Source organism: Thalassophryne amazonica, chromosome 23 (genome assembly GCF_902500255.1).
Source record: "Thalassophryne amazonica chromosome 23, fThaAma1.1, whole genome shotgun sequence".
Classification (NCBI taxonomy): domain Eukaryota; kingdom Metazoa; phylum Chordata; class Actinopteri; order Batrachoidiformes; family Batrachoididae; genus Thalassophryne; species Thalassophryne amazonica.
In genome coordinates, this window is record NC_047125.1 from 3,721,433 (window position 1) to 3,740,778 (window position 19,346).

At 41.2% G+C, this 19,346-nt stretch overlaps 1 protein-coding gene and 1 long non-coding RNA gene across 2 annotated transcripts in view; one reads left to right on the top strand and one right to left on the bottom strand.

The window, feature by feature from the left end:
• The window catches only part of LOC117504818, a 3,434,143-nt gene that overhangs the window by 1,246,052 nt on the left and 2,168,745 nt on the right, over window positions 1-19,346 (top strand). The window contains exons 8-9 of the mRNA XM_034164343.1: window positions 5,401-5,496; window positions 5,630-5,746. Of these exons, the coding sequence (XP_034020234.1) occupies window positions 5,401-5,496; window positions 5,630-5,746 (213 nt within the window). The remainder of the gene's footprint in view (window positions 1-5,400; window positions 5,497-5,629; window positions 5,747-19,346) is intronic.
• Window positions 5,648-19,346, bottom strand: part of LOC117504892 — a 54,212-nt gene continuing 40,513 nt past the window's right edge. Inside the window, exon 3 of the long non-coding RNA XR_004558951.1 lies at window positions 5,648-5,736. This is a non-coding gene — a long non-coding RNA (uncharacterized LOC117504892). The remainder of the gene's footprint in view (window positions 5,737-19,346) is intronic.

A 19,346-nucleotide genomic window follows, 5' to 3' on the forward strand; every position in this document is an offset into this window, starting at 1 on the left:
ATTTACATTTTGAGCGAAGCCAATTTAGTCTAATAATAGATTAAATGCAGTGTTGAGGCTGTTATTCTCAGCATCTATGTGGATGTTAAAATCGCCCACTATAATTATCTTATCTGAGCTAAGCACTAAGTCAGACAAAAGGTCTGAGAAATCACAAAGAAACTCACAGTAACGACCAGGTGGACGATAGATAATAACAAATAAAACTGTTTTTTGAGACTTCCAATTTGGATGGACAAGACTAAGAGTCAAGCTTTCAAATGAATTAAAGCTCTGTCTGGGTCTTTGATTAATTAATAAGCTGGAGTGGAAGATTGCTGCTAATCCTCCTCCTCGACCCGAGCTACGAGCATTCTGACAGTTAGTGTGACTCGGGGGTGTTGACTCTTTTAAACTAACATATTCATCTTGCTGTAACCAGGTTTCTGTAAGGCAGAATAAATCAATATGTTGATCAATTATTATATCATTTACTAACAGGGACTTAGAAGAGAGAGACCTAATGTTTAATAGACCACATTTAACTGTTTTACTCTGTGGTGCAGTTGAAGGTGCTATATTATTTTTTCTATTTTTGAATTTTTATGCTTAAATAGATTTTTACTTGTTATTGGTGGTCTGGGAGCAGGCACCGTCTCTATGGGGATGGGGTAATGAGGGGATGGCAGGGGGAGAGAAGCTGCAGAGAGGTGTGTAAGACTACAACTCTGCTTCCTGGTCCCAACCCTGGATAGTCACGGTTTGGAGGGTTTAATAAAATTGTCCAGAATTCTAGAAATGAGAGCTGCTCCATCCAAAGTGGGATGGATGCCGTCTCTCCTAACAAAACCAGGTTTTCCCCACAAGCTTTGCCAATTATCTATGAAGCCCACCTCATTTTTTTTAAACACTGGTCAACAACAACAATAAAAACCTTCTTGCATGGACTTTGAGAACTGATTATGGATAATTTTGGGGTGCTGGATCTGAATCTGAGCTCAAATTTCCTCTATCACATCTCATTTCTCTACAATCTTCATTGATCCATATTGATTGATTACGCAAAAGTTGCTTCTTCACTCACGAGTTTGATGCCACCAATCATGCACAAAATCAGTTTCAAAAGCACAGTTTTTAAACCAGGTTCACAAAATATGAACAAGAGCCGTAGTGTCATTTATGGCACTGAAGACACGTGCAAGACTGCAGCTTTTACTTCAATGCTTGATAGAAGAAATATGTTTTCATATCTCAAAAAAATGATGTGATCGGCAAAAACTAATAGCAGATTCAAATTCAGTGCCCACAAATTACCCAGAATCAGTTGAGAAACTCCATGCAAGAAAGCTCTTGTTGACCAGAGTAAATCAAAAGAAAAACAGGCCGTGTGCTTTTTAAATTTTTAAAAATACCCTCACTCAGCGTTGCTCACAATTCAAATGAAAATGAACATTTGAAAATTACAAAGCATTAATGGAAAGGATTTTTAATTTTCAGGATATGGGTGCATTATTTGACTCATAAGTAAAATTAATATTCATCTAATTTGTATTTCATCTTTAAGTGTGCACATTATGTGACACAACGAAAACAAAATGACAAGGACATTGCTTTTTTGTTTTCATCCCTGGAGGGTGGGGCTTGGTTTTAAATCAGCCTTCACCCATTCAGACTTGTAAACCACCAACCGGAATAAAAAATTGAAAAGACCTACAATTATAAGTCATATGTTCAATTCAGTGCAGTTGGGCCAAAGCGCTTAATGTGGGTAAGATCGAACCTCAACCTTACCTATTGCACTACACGCTGCCTGTCATCTCTGCTCTGGTGTGCGTCTATGAATGTTCTGCTATATCTCAGGAACTGCTGGTTGTATGCTCTTAATTTGGATTTCAATGTATATATAACATAAAATATAGCGTAAGATATATACAGTATATGTGTGTGTGTGTGTATATATATATATATATATATATATATATATATATATATATATATATATATATACATATATACATATATATATACATATATACATATACGAGGGCTGTCCATAAAGTATAGGTCCTTTTTATTTTTTTCAAAAACTATATGGATTTCATTCATATGTTTTTACGTCAGACATGCTTGAACCCTCGTGCGCATGCGTGAGTTTTTCCACGGCTGTCGGCGACGTCATCCGCCTGTGAGCACTCCTTGTGGGAGGAGTCGTCCAGCCCCTCGTCAGAATTCCTTTGTCTGAGAAGTTGCTGAGAGACTGGCGCTTTGTTTGATCAAAATTTTTTCTAAACCTGTGAGACACATCAAAGTGGACACGGTTCGAAAAATTAAGCTGGTTTTCCGTGAAAATTTTAACGGCTGATGAGAGATTTTGAGGTGATACTGTCGCTTTAAGGACTTCCCACGGAGCGAGACGTCGTGCAGCACTCCCAGGCGCCGTCGTCAAACTGTTTCAAGCTGAAAACCTCCACATTTCAGGCTCTATTGATCCAGGACGTCGTGAGAGAACAGAGAAGTTTCAGAAGAAGTCGATTTCAGCATTTTATCCGGATATTCCACTGTTAAAGGAGATTTTTTTAATGAAAGACGTGCGGACGGGTCCGCGCGTCGGGACGCAGCCGGCGCGGTGCGGTGGCACAGGAAAAACACCTCCGTGTTGATAACCATTTGTAAAATCCAGGCGGCTTTTGATGGCTTTCAGTGGAGTGAGTATATGAGAAATTATTTAACAGCTGGACATGTTCCAACTTGTCCTTAAGGCTTCCAACAGAGGTGTTTTTCCTGTGGCGGAGTGTCGCGGCGGCTGCGAGCCGACGCTGCAATCCGCCCGCACGTCTTTCATTAAAAAAATCTCCTTTAACAGTGGAATATCCGGATAAAATGCTGAAACCGACTTCTTCTGAAACTTCTCTGTTCTCTCACGACGTCCTGGATCAATAGAGCCTGAAATGTTTAGGTTTTCAGCTTGAAACAGGCTGACGACGGCGCCTGAGAGCGCTGCACGACGTCTCGCACTGTGGGAAGTCCTTAAAGCGACAGTATCACCTCAAAATCTCTCATCAGCCGTTAAAATTTTCACCGAAAACCAGCTTAATTTTTCGAACCGTGTCCACTTCGATGTGTCTCACAGGTTTAGAAAAAATTTTGATCAAACAAAGCGCCAGTCTCTCAGCAACTTCTCAGACAAAGGAATTCCGACGAGGGGCTGGACGACTCCTCCCACAAGGAGTGCTCACAGGCGAATGACGTCACCGACAGGCGTGGAAAAACTCACGCATGCGCACGAGGGTTCAAGCATGTCTGATGTAAAAACATATGAATTAAATCCATATAGTTTTTGAAAAAAATAAAAACGACCTATACTTTATTGACAGCCCTCGTATATATCTTTTGACTTTGACTGTCCACAAATACACCACGTCAAAGTTGTGGTGAATCTTGAGCACATTCCATCAACTCTTCTCTGTGGCAGCGCCATGGCCTTATTATGGCGTAGAAGTTGATTAGTCATAATTAATTGAAAAATGACCACGACTTGGCTGCAAAGGTTCCAACGACTTTTACAATCAGGACTTAACCAAGAGTGTTGAAGACTCACCAAGACTCTCCTCTGATGATTTGATAGTCGTGTTGGTGCCGCGGTCAGTACTTGTGTATGTAGGAATGCGCCTCAAAGGAAGACTTTGACAGAGACAGAAGTATTGCCGTGGTAATGACCAAAAATGACAAAAGTCAGCCACAACTGTGATCTGAGTAACCAAGAGCAGCTCTTGTGCTTAATTTACCTGAGAGGGCAGTTTTTTATTCAAACATTTTCCCGAAAATTTAACTAGAAATATCAGTTTTAACCATTGAACCCAAACAAATGGCTCATTGTTGTACATCAGTAAGTACTGAGGACAAAGAGATGAAATTACCCAGAGATCCAAGTTTCTCATCCATTTTCACTTTTCCTTTCTGATCAGTATTTCCTAATTTGTCCCTCGTGATTTGACCCGTGTGTCCAACCTGATCTCTTCTTGATGGCATCACGAAAAGGGATTTAATCCATTAGTTCGTGATCGTGTCATGACATACAGAACATTTTCATGATACCACGAAAATGTACTGTATTCATGTGATGGTATCAATAAATTTGGGGTGACACAGTGGGCAATTGGGGTGAGGGTTAAAAGTAGTCAGGGAGGGGGAACGTGTCATGAAAATGTAATACACTTTGTGACAGTATCAGTGACAGCATCATAAAAAACGTGAGACTGGACTCGTCAAATCATCATGAATCAAGAAACAAATTTAACAGAATGTAAAGAATCACAGCTGAATACCTGCCATGTAATATGGTGATGTCATATAGTCAACAAATGGTGTGCATCCTGGGAAATATTTGACACCAGGTATGAGATTACACTGTCAGCAACAACAAAAAAGTTTTTTTTTCTTGCAAGGACTTTGAGAAGTGATTTAGGGTTATTTTGGTTGCTCAATCCAAAACTGAGCTCAGATGTCCTCGATCACATCACATTTTTTGCAGTCAGCATGTTCTGTATTGATGGATTACGCAACGGTTGCTTATTCACTCACGAGTTTGACGCCACTAATCGCACAAAAGCAGCTTCAAAAGCAGAGTTTTAAACCAGGTTCACAAAATGTGAACAAGAGCCGTAATATCGTTTATGGTGCCGAAGACGTGTGTGAGACTGCAGCTTCTGCTTCAGTGCTTGACACGAGAAATATGTCTTCATTTTTCAAAAACATATGATTGGCAAAAAACCTAACACCAGAATTGGAGTCAGTGCCCCAAAATTACCCAAAATCAGTTGACTATTTTTTTTCTCAGACAACTCAAAAAAATTCAGAGCTATCAGGCACAACATCTTGCTTCAGTTTTACATCGACATCATTTAAAGTATTCTCACCTCATCCATAATTGTCTGGTATGGAAATTTGGACTCCTATTCATGCAAAAAACTACAACGTATAATAGACAAATTATCTAAAATCACAGTCCTCAGTTCCCTTCCACTGACACACTGTACCATAGACGCATCACACAAAGGGCAATAAAAATCACCTCTGACCCCTCACACCCTGCATATCACCTGTTCACACTGTTGCCTTTACAGGTCCCTGCCAATGAAATCAGTCAGATTCAAAAACATTTTTTTCCAACAGCTGTACGGACACCAAACCAAGTCATTAACTGATATTTCTATGCATATTTGTCTATTTATTGTTTGTTTGTTGTGTGTTGACACAGAGATGTGATCATTTCATGTTGTACTGGAAACAAATTCCACCAACTTGTTGTGTGGTCATTAATAAATTAATCTTGAAAAAAATCTGCAAGAAAACGTGTTGACCAGTGAAATTGATGATCCTGTTTTCTGATCCTTAATTGTGTTTGTGCTGTTTTTCTGTCAGGTTCCATCAGAGTCCAGACTCATCTGGACCTGAACCCAGCTGTGTGTCCTTGAAGAGTGACCGGTCAAAAAACATTTTGACTGATTTTAAACAGAGGTATTTATATGATGGACAGTAAAGTAAACTGTAGCCTGTTGTCAAGATATTTGCAGTTATTTGCCCTTTCAAACGTTATTTATGGTCATGTTTTCTGATCTTGAGTAAATTGTTGGTGCTGTTTGTCTTTCAGTGTCTATCAGAGTCCAGACCCATCTGGACCTGGACCCAGCTGTGTGTCCCTGAACAGTGACTGGTCCATGGGTCCTCCTCCTGATTTTAAAGGACAGTGTCCCTCTGCTGGACAGACGTGAGCTCTGACACTAACATGTTTCTGTCTTTATGACGTCTCTGTGATCTGGTGAATCTCGGTCTGTGGTGCGGCTCCATACTGTTTCTCAGTGTGTATCACTGGACATCCGATAATCGATACATATCATGATGTCAATATATTTATGTGCTCATGGGTGCTCGTCTTCTGTTTTATGACTACTTTCTGTAAAAGTCAAAATTAATATTCTGTTATTTCTGTTTTTTAAAAATATATTTTATATACAAAATGGGTGAAAACGAAAGTGATGAGCACCATTTCCTGAATGAAACCGAAGCAGACAAAATACTTACACGAACCGTGATTGGTCAGAAATCGAAGCTCGGCTCTAATGAAGCAGTTTGACACATGGTTCAAGCACAGAGTCGAGACATCAGCTTCTTGTGCCACGTGCATTTCAGTACGGAATTTGGAATTTATTTTCTCCATTGTAATCAAAGGTAAACACACTACAATTGATATAATGAATAAGACATTGTTTCATAATGAAAGTGGAATGGAGACAGTAAAAAAAAAAAGAAAAGAAGAAGCTTGTGATCAACATATGAAGCTGAACACATTTCAGTTTCTGGTTAAGAAATGATTCGATCCACTGACATCAAGAGCCTTTTTCCTTAACAATTCCCTTAGCAGTCCTTCAGTTTGCTTCCCTCAAAGCCTTTAAATTTGTCAATCATGAGTCAGCTTTGTGCAGATTAAAGTCACTTACTGACACTCTTGTCTTGTTGTGAGAATCGTCCTCTGTTCCACACCGGAGTTTTATGTGATGGTTCTCTGGCGTGAGCTGCACTGACGAAGGTAAATGAAATGGTAATAATAATAATGATAGCCTCTGTTTTGTGGGACTGCACAGCTCCAAACACGGCGCCGCTCTCTGCCGAGTAAAGTTGGAAAGATCGATTTTGATAAGAATTAGTGGCTTCAAAGCAAATTGCTGTTTAAATCAAATGACACCTCTTTCCAAATGTTGTAATACAAACGATGAACTTCAATCGACCAAAACCGTTTTTCTCCCAAAACGAGACGTCCTCCGTTCTTTATGAATTACATTGATGTTGATGTGCAGAGCAGCCGGCTGCAAGAGCTCAGCTCAGAGGCTATGGAGTTAAATTTCTCTCATTAATACCTGAAAGGAAATGATTTTGACAAAAACTACACATTTTGTTTAATTCTATTTCTGTCCAGAGATCAAGAATCCAGTGACCAATTTCATATTTAACTATTCAATCAGCGAAAGTCTGCATCATTGGCAGAAAAAGGAAAATATGTATAAATCATAGTTAACTTTTATTTGATCTCATATTTTGATGTAGAGAATGTTCATTGATCTGAAGCTTTTATTAATACATATAAAATAAAACAAATTATTGGTGGTTCCATTTTTAAAAAAGTGCCACTGTATACAACTTTTCTTGCAGCTAAAGACACACTTTTTGCCGAGGAAAAAAAATCACTTTCTAAGGTTATAGCTTGTTCCGATAGTTCTGACTTTTGTTTTTTTTTTTTTAAGTAAGAATTGTGTTTTCAAGAATCTACCAGAATGCACCACTTAAAAAAAAAATTCTGGCGGGCATGCCCCCGGATCCCCCAAGGAGACTTTGTACCTTCGGCGCTCGTGTTGTACCGCTTCAATGCACAATCTGTCAAATGCAGTGTTGCCACAGTTACTTTGAAAAAGTAATCCAATTACTGATTACTGATTACTCCTTGAAAAAGTAACTTAGTTACTTTACTGATTACTCAATTGTAAAAGTAACTAAGTTAGATTACTAGTTCCTTTTTTAGTTACATTTCCCAGCTGTCGACAACAACCCTCTGCCACCTCAACATGACAATGATACCTGTTTTGCCAAAACTCACTTTATAGTCACCCTTTCTTGACTTCAATGAAAATAAATACTTGTTTTATAAAAAGTAAAATAAAGACCTCTTTCTTGACCTCATATTTAACTGTTGACAGCACTGTAACAGTAAAACTTGCAATGGGACGTGCCCGGAACACCTCTCCAGCGAGGCGTCCAGGGGGCATCTGGAAAAGATGCCCGAGCCACCTCAACTGACTCCTTTAGATGTGGAGGAGCAGCGGCTCGACTCCGAGCTCCTCCTGAGTGACCGAGCTCCTCACTCTATCTCTAAGGGAGCGCCCAGCCACCCTGGGCTCAATACAGCTCTTATAAATTTTATTTAAATATCTGCATAAATTGTGGTGTTGTGTGTAACTGAACTTTTTATTACTTCAGTTATACTGCTAAATGTGTGTCGTTTTTTTTTTGTGCATAATTTCACCTTTTTTCTTTCTTTGCCTTTATCCCAAATTGACATCATTAGCATAACCTCAAAACCTTTGTTGGTGGAGGTTATGTTTTCACCCACGTTTGTCTGTTTTTGTTTGTTTGCTTGTGAACAGCCTGGAGCCCACAATTTTTCATATATCATTATGAAATTGTTACTGAAGATTCATATCCTGATAGAAGAACAGAATCAGTTTTCAAGGTCAAATTCAGGAAAAATTTGGAAAATTCCCTATCCTTTAACATTGAACGAATATTTAAGAATTCATAACTCTGTCAAAAAGGTCAAATTTCTTTTCATATCTGACAAAGTTTGATTTGGATCTGATCCAGATTACAGATGTTGTGGATATTTAAATTTAATATTGAAAAGCCAATTTGAGATGAGAGATCAGATATACTTTATTGATCTCACAGTGGAGAAATTACGTTTACACTCCAGTTACCTCAGACAGCAATTAGTCCACAATTATTACTTGTTTACCGTAATAATGGCACACATCAGAATTGGAGACAGCACATACACATTTGACATTGTTTATGTGCACTAAGTTTGAAGATGTCTATTATCCGAATTGAGGCAAGTGGGTGAAGGCCATGCAGCAACTCTGAGATGCACTGCCGTCAGCTTGGGGGGAGTAACGGGGGCTGCAGCTAAAACTGCACCGCCCCCGCAGAAGGGGAAAGGAGTGACTTGAGCAGGCGCCGGTGTCAGGAGTGTTGATGGGGATGGGGTGGGGGGGGGGGGATGGACCATACTTCAGTCCTGTGCAAAGCAGTTTATTGTCTTTGAAAGTTGAGATAAGAAACAGCCAAATGATCCCCAGGCCGAATAAATTCCTCTGGAGGAAAACAGTCGGCAAATTTGACCTTTAGGCTTGATAAGCCTGTAATGTTATGGTTTGAGCAGTGAAAAACACTTTTTAACAGTTCTACTTGAACAACCAAATTATGAATTAAGAATATTCACCGGCCTCTGAAATCTTCAACTTCAACTGCAAGGCACGCATCTGCTCCAAGATGTCATCCAATTTGCGTCTGAGTTCAAGAGTCAACGCAGTCTGAGAATGCACTGCCTTGCCAACCTCATTAATCATGACGGACAAGCAAGGGCCGTGGTTCTTGATGCCGCCGTCTTGCCAATTTTCCGGTCAGGATGCTGCCATACAAGGCGCTCACTACACACAGGGAGCAACTAGGGGATTAAGGGCCTTGTCAAAGGGCCCTTAGTGATTTTCCGGTCAGGTGGGATTTGAACCCATGATCTTCTGGACTCAAGCCCAACACCTTAACCACTAGACAATCACCTCCCCCAAAATAACATTTAAAACCCCAAACTCCCATGGTGCATTGCAGCACAATGGGAGCATTGCAGCATCTCTCCCTCAGTTGTCTTCTTGTAACTACAGGAGTAGATTCTGAGGTTTTCTTTGACATCAGATTGTGAATTAAGGACAGAACTTGTTAAACTTTGACCCTCACGTGTCTTCTCAGGATACTTTATAATTTAAGTTGTTTAAATGGGTAGAAGACAAACAATTTTATTGACATTTTGAGAAAAGCTTCCAGTTGGACCGAATATATCAGTTTCTACAGAAAGGACAGAATTTACATCTGGAAGCTGTGAGGAAACTTTCCAGCCTCGGTGTGGAAAAGCCACAGTTTAGACTTCAGGGTCTTGAACCTTGTTGGATTCTTGGACCCGGTGATTGTCAAAGTCAACAGCTGGTTTGCTGATTTCGGGACCATCTGATCTGGACAGAAAGAGACGACTTTGAGGAAATTGTGTTTCCGTTTATGGCATGCAGAGATTTCCCGACCTGCTGGAGAACAGACTCAGTGAGAGCGACTTAGAATCCCGTAGATGGAGAAGGTTCATTGGTACCAGCGAGCTGTGAGGAGACACAACAGGACATGGAACTCTGTCAAATAACAGCAGTTGCATGAACGGATCCTGAGTTCCTGATCATTCAGTTTAATCCTCACTGCAGACACCAGAAACACAGACAGGAAGTCAACATTTAACATCTTCAGTCAGGATCAAAGCTTTTCATTTAGTGGTGTTGATGGAGGAGCCGTCACTGTTTCTGGCACGGCGGGCCATCCTGCCAAGACTGTGGAAGGGAAACACAACCAACAAGGTCAGTGTGAGGTCCTGTGTGGACGGACAGTCAAGCCCACTGTGGGACTCTCAGAGGAACTAAGAAGAAGACCATGAAAACCAGTTTGAGTGTTCAGATCAGCAATGCAGGTTGATGTGAACTTGAAGCTGTTTGTGTTCAGACATCATGTCAGTAAACTGATTCTGTTTGGTCCACAGAGTGAAGCAGCAGAGCTCAGAAGTTCTCAGGGTTCCATCTGCTCAGCAGCATCAAAGACGCCTGAGCCACATGTTTACGGTCTGTTGACGTCCATCTGATGTCCTCATTGGACAGTTTGTGCATAATGTCTCCATGCTGCAGCAACAAACACTTTGATGTTTATTCTCTCGTTTATGTTCATCAGTGCATCATTCATGGATTCATCAACACTGACAGACTGACTGTTATTATTGTTGTTGTTTAAAGTGAGGGTTTTCTCTTTTTTATTCAGAAAAATGATGATCTCAAGGGTTTAACTTTTCAGTCTGTTGATGTTCTGTTGCAGAACATTGAAGAGAACATGGGGATGTTTATGAAAAACGAGTTGAAGATGATCCAGAAGGTTCTCCTGACAAATGATGCAGAATACTTGGAGAGTCAGAGTGAGGATGAGAAGCAGAGTAACATCCGACTGGTTTTCCTGGACCTCACAGTGGCCTTCATGAGGAGAATGAATTATGATGAGCTGGCTGACTGTCTGCAGAGCAGTAAGAGAACTTTTGTCCACATTTAACACAGACGCTAAATGACACATGATGTTTGTCCGTTTGAAATATATTCATGTGTGAATTCTGTCAGGGAAGCAGGAAGTGATGTCATCATTCAGTAACTGATCTGTGCTGTTTGTTCTTTCAGGAACTTGTGTTGAAGTTTGTCGTCATAAATTCAAATCTAAGGTGAAGCAGAAGTTTGAGCGTGTGTTTGAGGGGATCTCTAAAGCAGGAAAGACGACTCTTCTGAAGGAGATCTACACAGAGCTCTACATCACAGAGGGCGGGGCTTCAGAGGTCAACCAGGAGCATGAGGTCAGACAGATTGAAGCAGCATCCAGGAAAACAGACTCACCACAAAGAACCATCACATGTGAAGACATCTTTAAAGCCTCAGCTGACACTCAGCCACCAATCAGAACAGTGCTGACAAAGGGCGTGGCCGGCATCGGGAAAACAGTCTTAACACAGAAGTGGACTCTGGACTGGGCTGAAGGACGAATCAACCAGGATTTCCACTTCATATTTCCATTCACTTTCAGAGAGCTGAATGTGCTGAAAGAGAAGAAGTTCAGCTTGGTGGAACTTGTTCATCTCTTCTTTCCTGAAACCAAAGAAGCAGGAATCTGCAGCTTCCAGCACTTCCAGGTCTTGATCATCTTGGATGGTCTGGATGAGTGTCGCCTCCCTCTGGACTTCCACAGCAATGACATCCTGACTGATGTCACAGAGTCAAGCTCAGTGGATGTTCTGCTGACAAACCTCATCAGGAGGAACCTGTTTCCCTCTGCTCGCCTCTGGATCACCACACGACCTGCAGCAGCCAATCAGATCCCTCCTGAGTGTGTGGACATGGTGACAGAGGTCAGAGGCTTCACTGACCCTCAGAAGGAGGAGTATTTCAGGAAGAGATTCAGAGATGAGGAGCAGTCCAGAAGAATCATCTCCCACGTGAAGACATCACAAAGCCTCCACATCATGTGTCACATCCCAGTCTTCTGCTGGATCACTGCTACAGTTCTGGAGGACATGTTGGACACCAGAGACACACCAGAGCTGCCAGAGACCCTGACTGAGATGTACATCTACTTCCTGGTGGTTCAGTCCAGAGTGAAGAAGGTCAAGTATGATGGAGGAGCTGAGACAGATCCACTGTGGAATCCAGAGAACAGGGAGATGATTGTGTCTCTGGGAAAACTGGCTTTTGAGCAGCTGCAGAAAGGGAACCTGATCTTCTATGAAGAGGACCTGACAGAGTGTGACATCGATATCAGAGCAGCCTCAGTGTACTCAGGAGTCTTCACACAGATCTTTAAAGAGGAGAGAGGACTCTACCAGGACAAGGTCTTCTGCTTTGTCCATCTGAGTGTTCAGGAGTTTCTGGCTGCACTTTATGTCCATCTGACCTTCATCCAGTCTGGAGTCAATCTGCTGTCGAAAAAACAACCATCATCCAGAAAAATTAAAATAATTAAACAGAAACTTGAACTAACACGTCTCCATCAGAGTGCTGTGGACGAGGCCTTACAGAGTCCAAATGGACACCTGGACTTGTTCCTGCGCTTCCTTCTGGGTCTTTCCCTGCAGACCAATCAGACTCTCCTACGAGGCCTGATGACACAGACAGACAGAATCTCAGAGACCAATCAGGAAACAGTCTGGTTCATCAAGAAGAAGCTCGATGAGAATCTGTCTGCAGAGAGAAACATCAATCTGATCCACTGTCTGAATGAACTGAAGGATCGTTCTCTACTGGATCAGATCCAACAGCTCCTGAACTCTGGACGTCTCTCTGAACGTCTGTCTTGTTCTGATTTATCAGCTCTGGCCTTCATCTTACTGTCCTCAGATCAACATCTGGACGTGTTTGACCTGAAAAAATATGAACCTTCACATGAGGCTCTTCTGTTGCTGCTGCCAGTGATCAAAGAATCTACAAAAGTTTTGTAAGTACAGAGACACTTTGACATTTGAACTCTGGGTGTAACAGATCACAGAACTCACAGATCAGATCAAGACTTAAAGTCGCGGTTTGGATCATTTTCATATCACAAAAAAAAGATTATGGGGAGACAAAAATAACTGAGTTCTAACTGAAAGAACAATGAAAACAAGACGCACAGTTTGTAAAGAAGAATTTCAGTTTGTTACTTTAAATTACAACATGAACAGTGATGGTGAATAAAAATCACCTTTGACAACATCATAAAAAACAGACCAGAGTTTCTAACTTCAAATTCTTTTTCAACGTGAGGACGTCTCCATCATCTGGTTAGAAAGTAAAAATCAGAATAATAACTTTATTTCTGTTCCTCTTTCAGGATAAACACCACTCAGCAACAGTCGGGAACAGTTTTTTTTTTGTTGTTGTTGTTGCTGTTGTTGTTGTTGTTGTTTTTTGTCTGATGATGTCACGGCTCACACTCACTGATCTGAACCATCTCAGTGAGATCAGCGCTCACATTCCATCCTCATCTTCCTGATGGTTCAGTGTTTTTGTCACGTTTGGAGCTTCAGTCTGTCTGCTGCCGACCACAAGGGGGCAGACTCTGTCTGCTTTGAACTCGCTCCGTGCACGTGAACCCACAAAAGCTTTTTCTGCTCACACTTTGTTTTCGCTGAAACTCTGCATCGAGATTTACTCAGTTATTCCTTTAAAAACAACTTACAGGGACAGTAAATCTGTATTTCACACTGTGATGGAAACTTTGGAGTTAAATCACAGTTCATATGTGATCTGAACGGGGGGGGGTCATCTGTGATCTGTTCCATCACTAATTTGAACAGAGACTTAATTTCTGTGATTTTAAAGTGAAAATCTTTCTTGTTTTGAATCGTCTCTGCAGGTTATCTGGCTGTAATCTGTCAGAGAGAAGCTGTGAAGTTCTGTCTTCAGTTCTCAGCTCTCAGTCCTCCAGTCTGACAGAACTGGACCTGAGTCAGAACCGGCTGCAGGATTCAGGAGTGAAGCTGCTGTCTGCTGGACTGGAGAGTCCACACTGTCACCTGGAGACTCTCAGGTCAGGATTTAGTTTCTGCTTCAAACGCTTCAAAACGTCTCTCTGAATTCTAAACTGTTTCATCAGTTTCATCGGCCTCTACTGGTGGTTGGCTCTCACTGCAGTATTGTATCACTTCCTGTTCCGGAGCACTGCGGTGTTTTTCTGTATCTGTTAGCTGTTTAATCTGCGCAGTTAGATTGATCTAGTTAACTAGATAACGATTTGTTTCACAGTGTAATCTTCACGTGCCTTAACTAAAGCACTCCCTCTGCTGAATCACCTCTAAATTATTTACACATTATTCACTTTGTGTGTTTTTACGAATCCGCTAGCTTAGCGCAGCTACTAGCTCTTAGCGGGTTTAGCATGGCGGCTTCTCCTGTCTCTCCCGCACTTTTATGCTCTGGGTGTGAAATGTTTAGTTATTCCTCGGCCTCCTTTAGCAGTAATGGTACTTGTAATAAGTGTAGCTTATTCGTAGCTTTGGAGGCCAGGCTGGGCGAATTGGAGACTCGGCTCCACAACGTGGAAAATTCTACAGCTAGCCAGGCCCCTGTAGTCGGTGCGGCAGATCCCGAGCAGCCGGGAAAGCAGGCCGACTGGGTGACTGTGAGGAGGAAGCGTAGTCCTAAACAGAAGCCCCGTGTACACCGCCAACCCGTTCACATTTCTAACCGTTTTTCCCCACTTGACGATACACCCGCCGAGGATCAAACTCTGGTTATTGGCGACTCTGTTTTGAGAAATGTGAAGTTAGCGACACCAGCAACCATAGTCACTTGTCTTCCGGGGGCCAGAGCAGGCGACACTGAAGGAAATTTGAAACTGCTGGCTAAGGCTAAGCGTAAATTTGGTAAGATTGTAATTCACGTCGGCAGTAATGACACCCGGTTACACCAATCGGAGGTCACTAAAATTAACATTGAATCGGTGTGTAACTTTGCAAAAACAATGTCGGACTCTGTAGTTTTCTCTGGGCCCCTCCCCAATCGGACCGGGAGTGACATGTTTAGCCGCATGTTCTCCTTGAATTGCTGGCTGTGTGAGTGGTGTCCAAAAAATGAGGTGGGCTTCATAGATAATTGGCAAAGCTTCTGGGGAAAACCTGGTCTTGTTAGGAGAGACGGCATCCATCCCACTTTGGATGGAGCAGCTCTCATTTCTAGAAATCTGACCAATTTTCTTAAATCCTCCAAACCGTGACTATCCAGGGTTGGGACCAGGAAGCAGAGTTGTAGTCTTACACACCTATCTGCAGCTTCTCTCCCCCTGCCATCCCCTCAATACCCCATCCCCGTAGAGACGGTGCCTGCTCCCAGACCACCAATAACCAGCAAAAATCTATTTAAGCATAAAAATTCAAAAAGAAAAAATAATATAGCACCTTCAACTGCACCACAGAGTAAAACAGTTAAATGTGGTCTATTAAACATTAGGTCTCTCTCTTCTAAGTCCCTGTTAGTAAATGATATAATAATTGATCAACATATTGATTTATTCTGCCTTACAGAAACCTGGTTACAGCAGGATGAATATGTTAGTTTAAATGAGTCAACACCCCCGAGTCATACTAACTGCCAGAACGCTCGTAGCACGGGCCGGGGCGGAGGATTAGCAGCAATCTTCTTCCATTCCATCTTATTAATTAATCAAAACCCAGACAGAGCTTTAATTCATTTGAAAGCTTGACTCTTAGTCTTGTCCATCCAAATTGGAAGTACCAAAAACCAGTTTTATTTATTATCTATCGTCCACCTTGTCGTTACTGTGAGTTTCTCTGTGAAATTTCAGACCTTTTGTCTGACTTAGTGCTTAGCTCAGATAAGATAATTATAGTGGGCGATTTTAACATCCACACAGATGCTGAGAATGACAGCCTCAACACTGCATTTAATCTATTATTATATTCAATTGGCTTTGCTCAAAATGTAAATGAGTCCACCCACCACTTTAATCATATCTTAGATCTTGTTCTGACTTATGGTATGGAAATTGAAGACTTAACAGTATTCCCTGAAAACTCCCTTCTGTCTGATCATTTCTTAATAACATTTACATTTACTCTGATGGACTACCCAGCAGTGGGGAATAAGTTTCATTACACTAGAAGTCTTTCAGAAAGCACTGTAACTAGGTTTAAGGATATGATTCCTTCTTTATGTTCTCTAATGCCATATACCAACACAGTGCAGAGTAGCTACCTAAACTCTGTAAGTGAGATAGAGTATCTCGTCAATAGTTTTACATCCTCATTGAAGACAACGTTGGATGCTGTAGCTCCTCTGAAAAAGAGAGCTTTAAATCAGAAGTGCCTGACTCCATGGTATAACTGACAAACTCGCAGCTTAAAGCAGATAACCCGTAAATTGGAGAGGAAATGGTGTCTCACTAATTTAGAAGATCTTCACTTAGCCTGGAAAAAGAGTCTGTTGCTCTATAAAAAAGCCCTCCGTAAAGCTAGGACATCTTACTACTCATCACTAATTGAAGAAAATAAGAACAACCCCAGGTTTCTTTTCAGCACTGTAGCCAGGCTGACAAAGAGTCAGAGCTCTATTGAGCTGAGTATTCCTTTAACTTTAACTAGTAATGACTTCATGACTTTCTTTGCTAATAAAATTTTAACTATTAGAGAAAAAATTACTCATAACCATCCCAAAGACGTATCGTTATCTTTGGCTGCTTTCAGTGATGCCGGTATTTGCTTAGACTCTTTCTCTCCGATTGTTCTGAGTTATTTTCATTAGTTACTTCATCCAAACCATCAACATGTCTATTAGACCCCATTCCTACCAGGCTGCTCAAGGAAGCCCTACCATTAATTAATGCTTCGATCTTAAATATGATCAACCTATCTTTATTAGTTGGCTATGTACCACAGGCTTTTAAGGTGGCAGTAATTAAACCATTACTTAAAAAGCCATCACTTGACCCAGCTATCTTAGCTAATTATAGGCCAATCTCCAACCTTCCTTTTCTCTCAAAAATTCTTGAAAGGGTAGTTGTAAAACAGCTAACTGATCATCTGCAGAGGAATGGTCTATTTGAAGAGTTTCAGTCAGGTTTTAGAATTCATCATAGTACAGAAACAGCATTAGTGAAGGTTACAAATGATCTTCTTATGGCCTCAGACAGTGGACTCATCTCTGTGCTTGTTCTGTTAGACCTCAGTGCTGCTTTTGATACTGTTGACCATAAAATTTTATTACAGAGATTAGAGCATGCCATAGGTATTAAAGGCACTGCGCTGCGGTGGTTTGAATCATATTTATCTAATAGATTACAATTTGTTCATGTAAATGGGGAATCTTCTTCACAGACTAAGGTTAATTATGGAGTTCCACAAGGTTCTGTGCTAGGACCAATTTTATTCACTTTATACATGCTTCCCTTAGGCAGTATTATTAGACGGCATTGCTTAAATTTTCATTGTTACGCAGATGATACCCAGCTTTATCTATCCATGAAGCAAGAGGACAGACACCAATTAGCTAAACTGCAGGATTGTCTTACAGACATAAAGACATGGATGACCTCTAATTTCCTGCTTTTAAACTCAGATAAAACTGAAGTTATTGTACTTGGCCCCACAAATCTTAGAAACATGGTGTCTAACCAGATCCTTACTCTGGATGGCATTACCCTGACCTCTAGTAATACTGTGAGAAATCTTGGAGTCATTTTTGATCAGGATATGTCATTCAATGCGCATGTTAAACAAATATGTAGGACTGCTTTTTTGCATTTACGCAATATCTCTAAAATTAGAAAGGTCTTGTCTCAGAGTGATGCTGAAAAACTAATTCATGCATTTATTTCCTCTAGGCTGGACTATTGTAATTCATTATCATCAGGTTGTCCTAAAAGTTCCCTGAAAAGCCTTCAGTTAATTCAAAATGCTGCAGCTAGAGTACTGACAGGGACTAGAAGGAGAGAGCATATCTCACCCATATTGGCCTCTCTTCATTGGCTTCCTGTTAATTCTAGAATAGAATTTAAAATTCTTCTTCTTACTTATAAGGTTTTGAATAATCAGGTCCCATCTTATCTTAGGGACCTCATAGTACCATATCACCCCAATAGAGCGCTTCGCTTTCAGACTGCAGGCTTACTTGTAGTTCCTAGGGTTTGTAAGAGTAGAATGGGAGGCAGAGCCTTCAGCTTTCAGGCTCCTGTCCTGTGGAACCAGCTCCCAATTCAGATCAGGGAGACAGACACCCTCTCTACTTTTAAGATTAGGTTTAAAACTTTCCTTTTTGCTAAAGCTTATAGTTAGGGCTGGATCAGGTGACCCTGAACCATCCCTTAGTTATGCTGCTATAGACTTAGACTGCTGGGGGGTTCCCATGATGCACTGTTTCTTTCTCTTTTTGCTCTGTATGCACCACTCTGCATTTAATCATTAGTGATTGATCTCTGCTCCCCTCCACAGCATGTCTTTTTCCTGGTTCTCTCCCTCAGCCCCAACCAGTCCCAGCAGAAGACTGCCCCTCCCTGAGCCTGGTTCTGCTGGAGGTTTCTTCCTGTTAAAAGGGAGTTTTTCCTTCCCACTGTCGCCAAGTGCTTGCTCACAGGGGGTCGTTTTGACCGTTGGGGTTTTTACGTAATTATTGTATGGCCTTGCCTTACAATATAAAGTGCCTTGGGACAACTGTTTGTTGTGATTTGGCGCTATATAAATAAAATTGATTGATTGATTGATCAGATTCAGTTTCACATCAATGCTCGGATATGTCGTCTGAACCAGAACTAAAGGATTTCAGTCTCTGCTGGAAACACGGCAGGGTTGTGCAGCGGGTATCACTTGTCTCACAGCAAGAAGGTCTTAGGTTCAATTCCCACCAAAGTCCAGGTCCAGTCTGTGTGGAGTTTCCATGTTGTCTCCGTGTCTGTGAGTTTATTCCTGACTTTAAAAACAGGTTGGGTATCTTCAGGCTCCTCCCACTGCCCTTGAACAAGGTAGTGTGTGTAAACCTGCCCTGAGCCTGAATACTGAGTATGTAGTCAGTTAGTAGATATGACCCAACCACTACTGCAGTACTAACTATAACCCCTGGCAAAAATTATGGAATCACCGGCCTCATAGGATGTTCATTCAGTTGTTTAATTTTGTAGAAAAAAAGCAGATCACAGACATGACACAAAGCTAAAGTAATTTCAAATGGCAACTTTCTGGCTTTAAGAAACACTATAAGAAATCAGGAAAAAAAATTGTGGCAGTCAGTAACGGTTACTTTTTTAGACCAAGCAGAGGGAAAAAAATATAGACTCACTCAATTCTGAGGAATAAATTATGGAATCACCCCGTAAATTTTCATCCCCAAAACTAACATCTGCATCAAATCAGATCTGCTCGTTAGTCTGCATCTAAAAAGGAGTGATCACACCTTGGAGAGCTGTTGCACCAAGTGGACTGACATGAATCATGGCTCCAA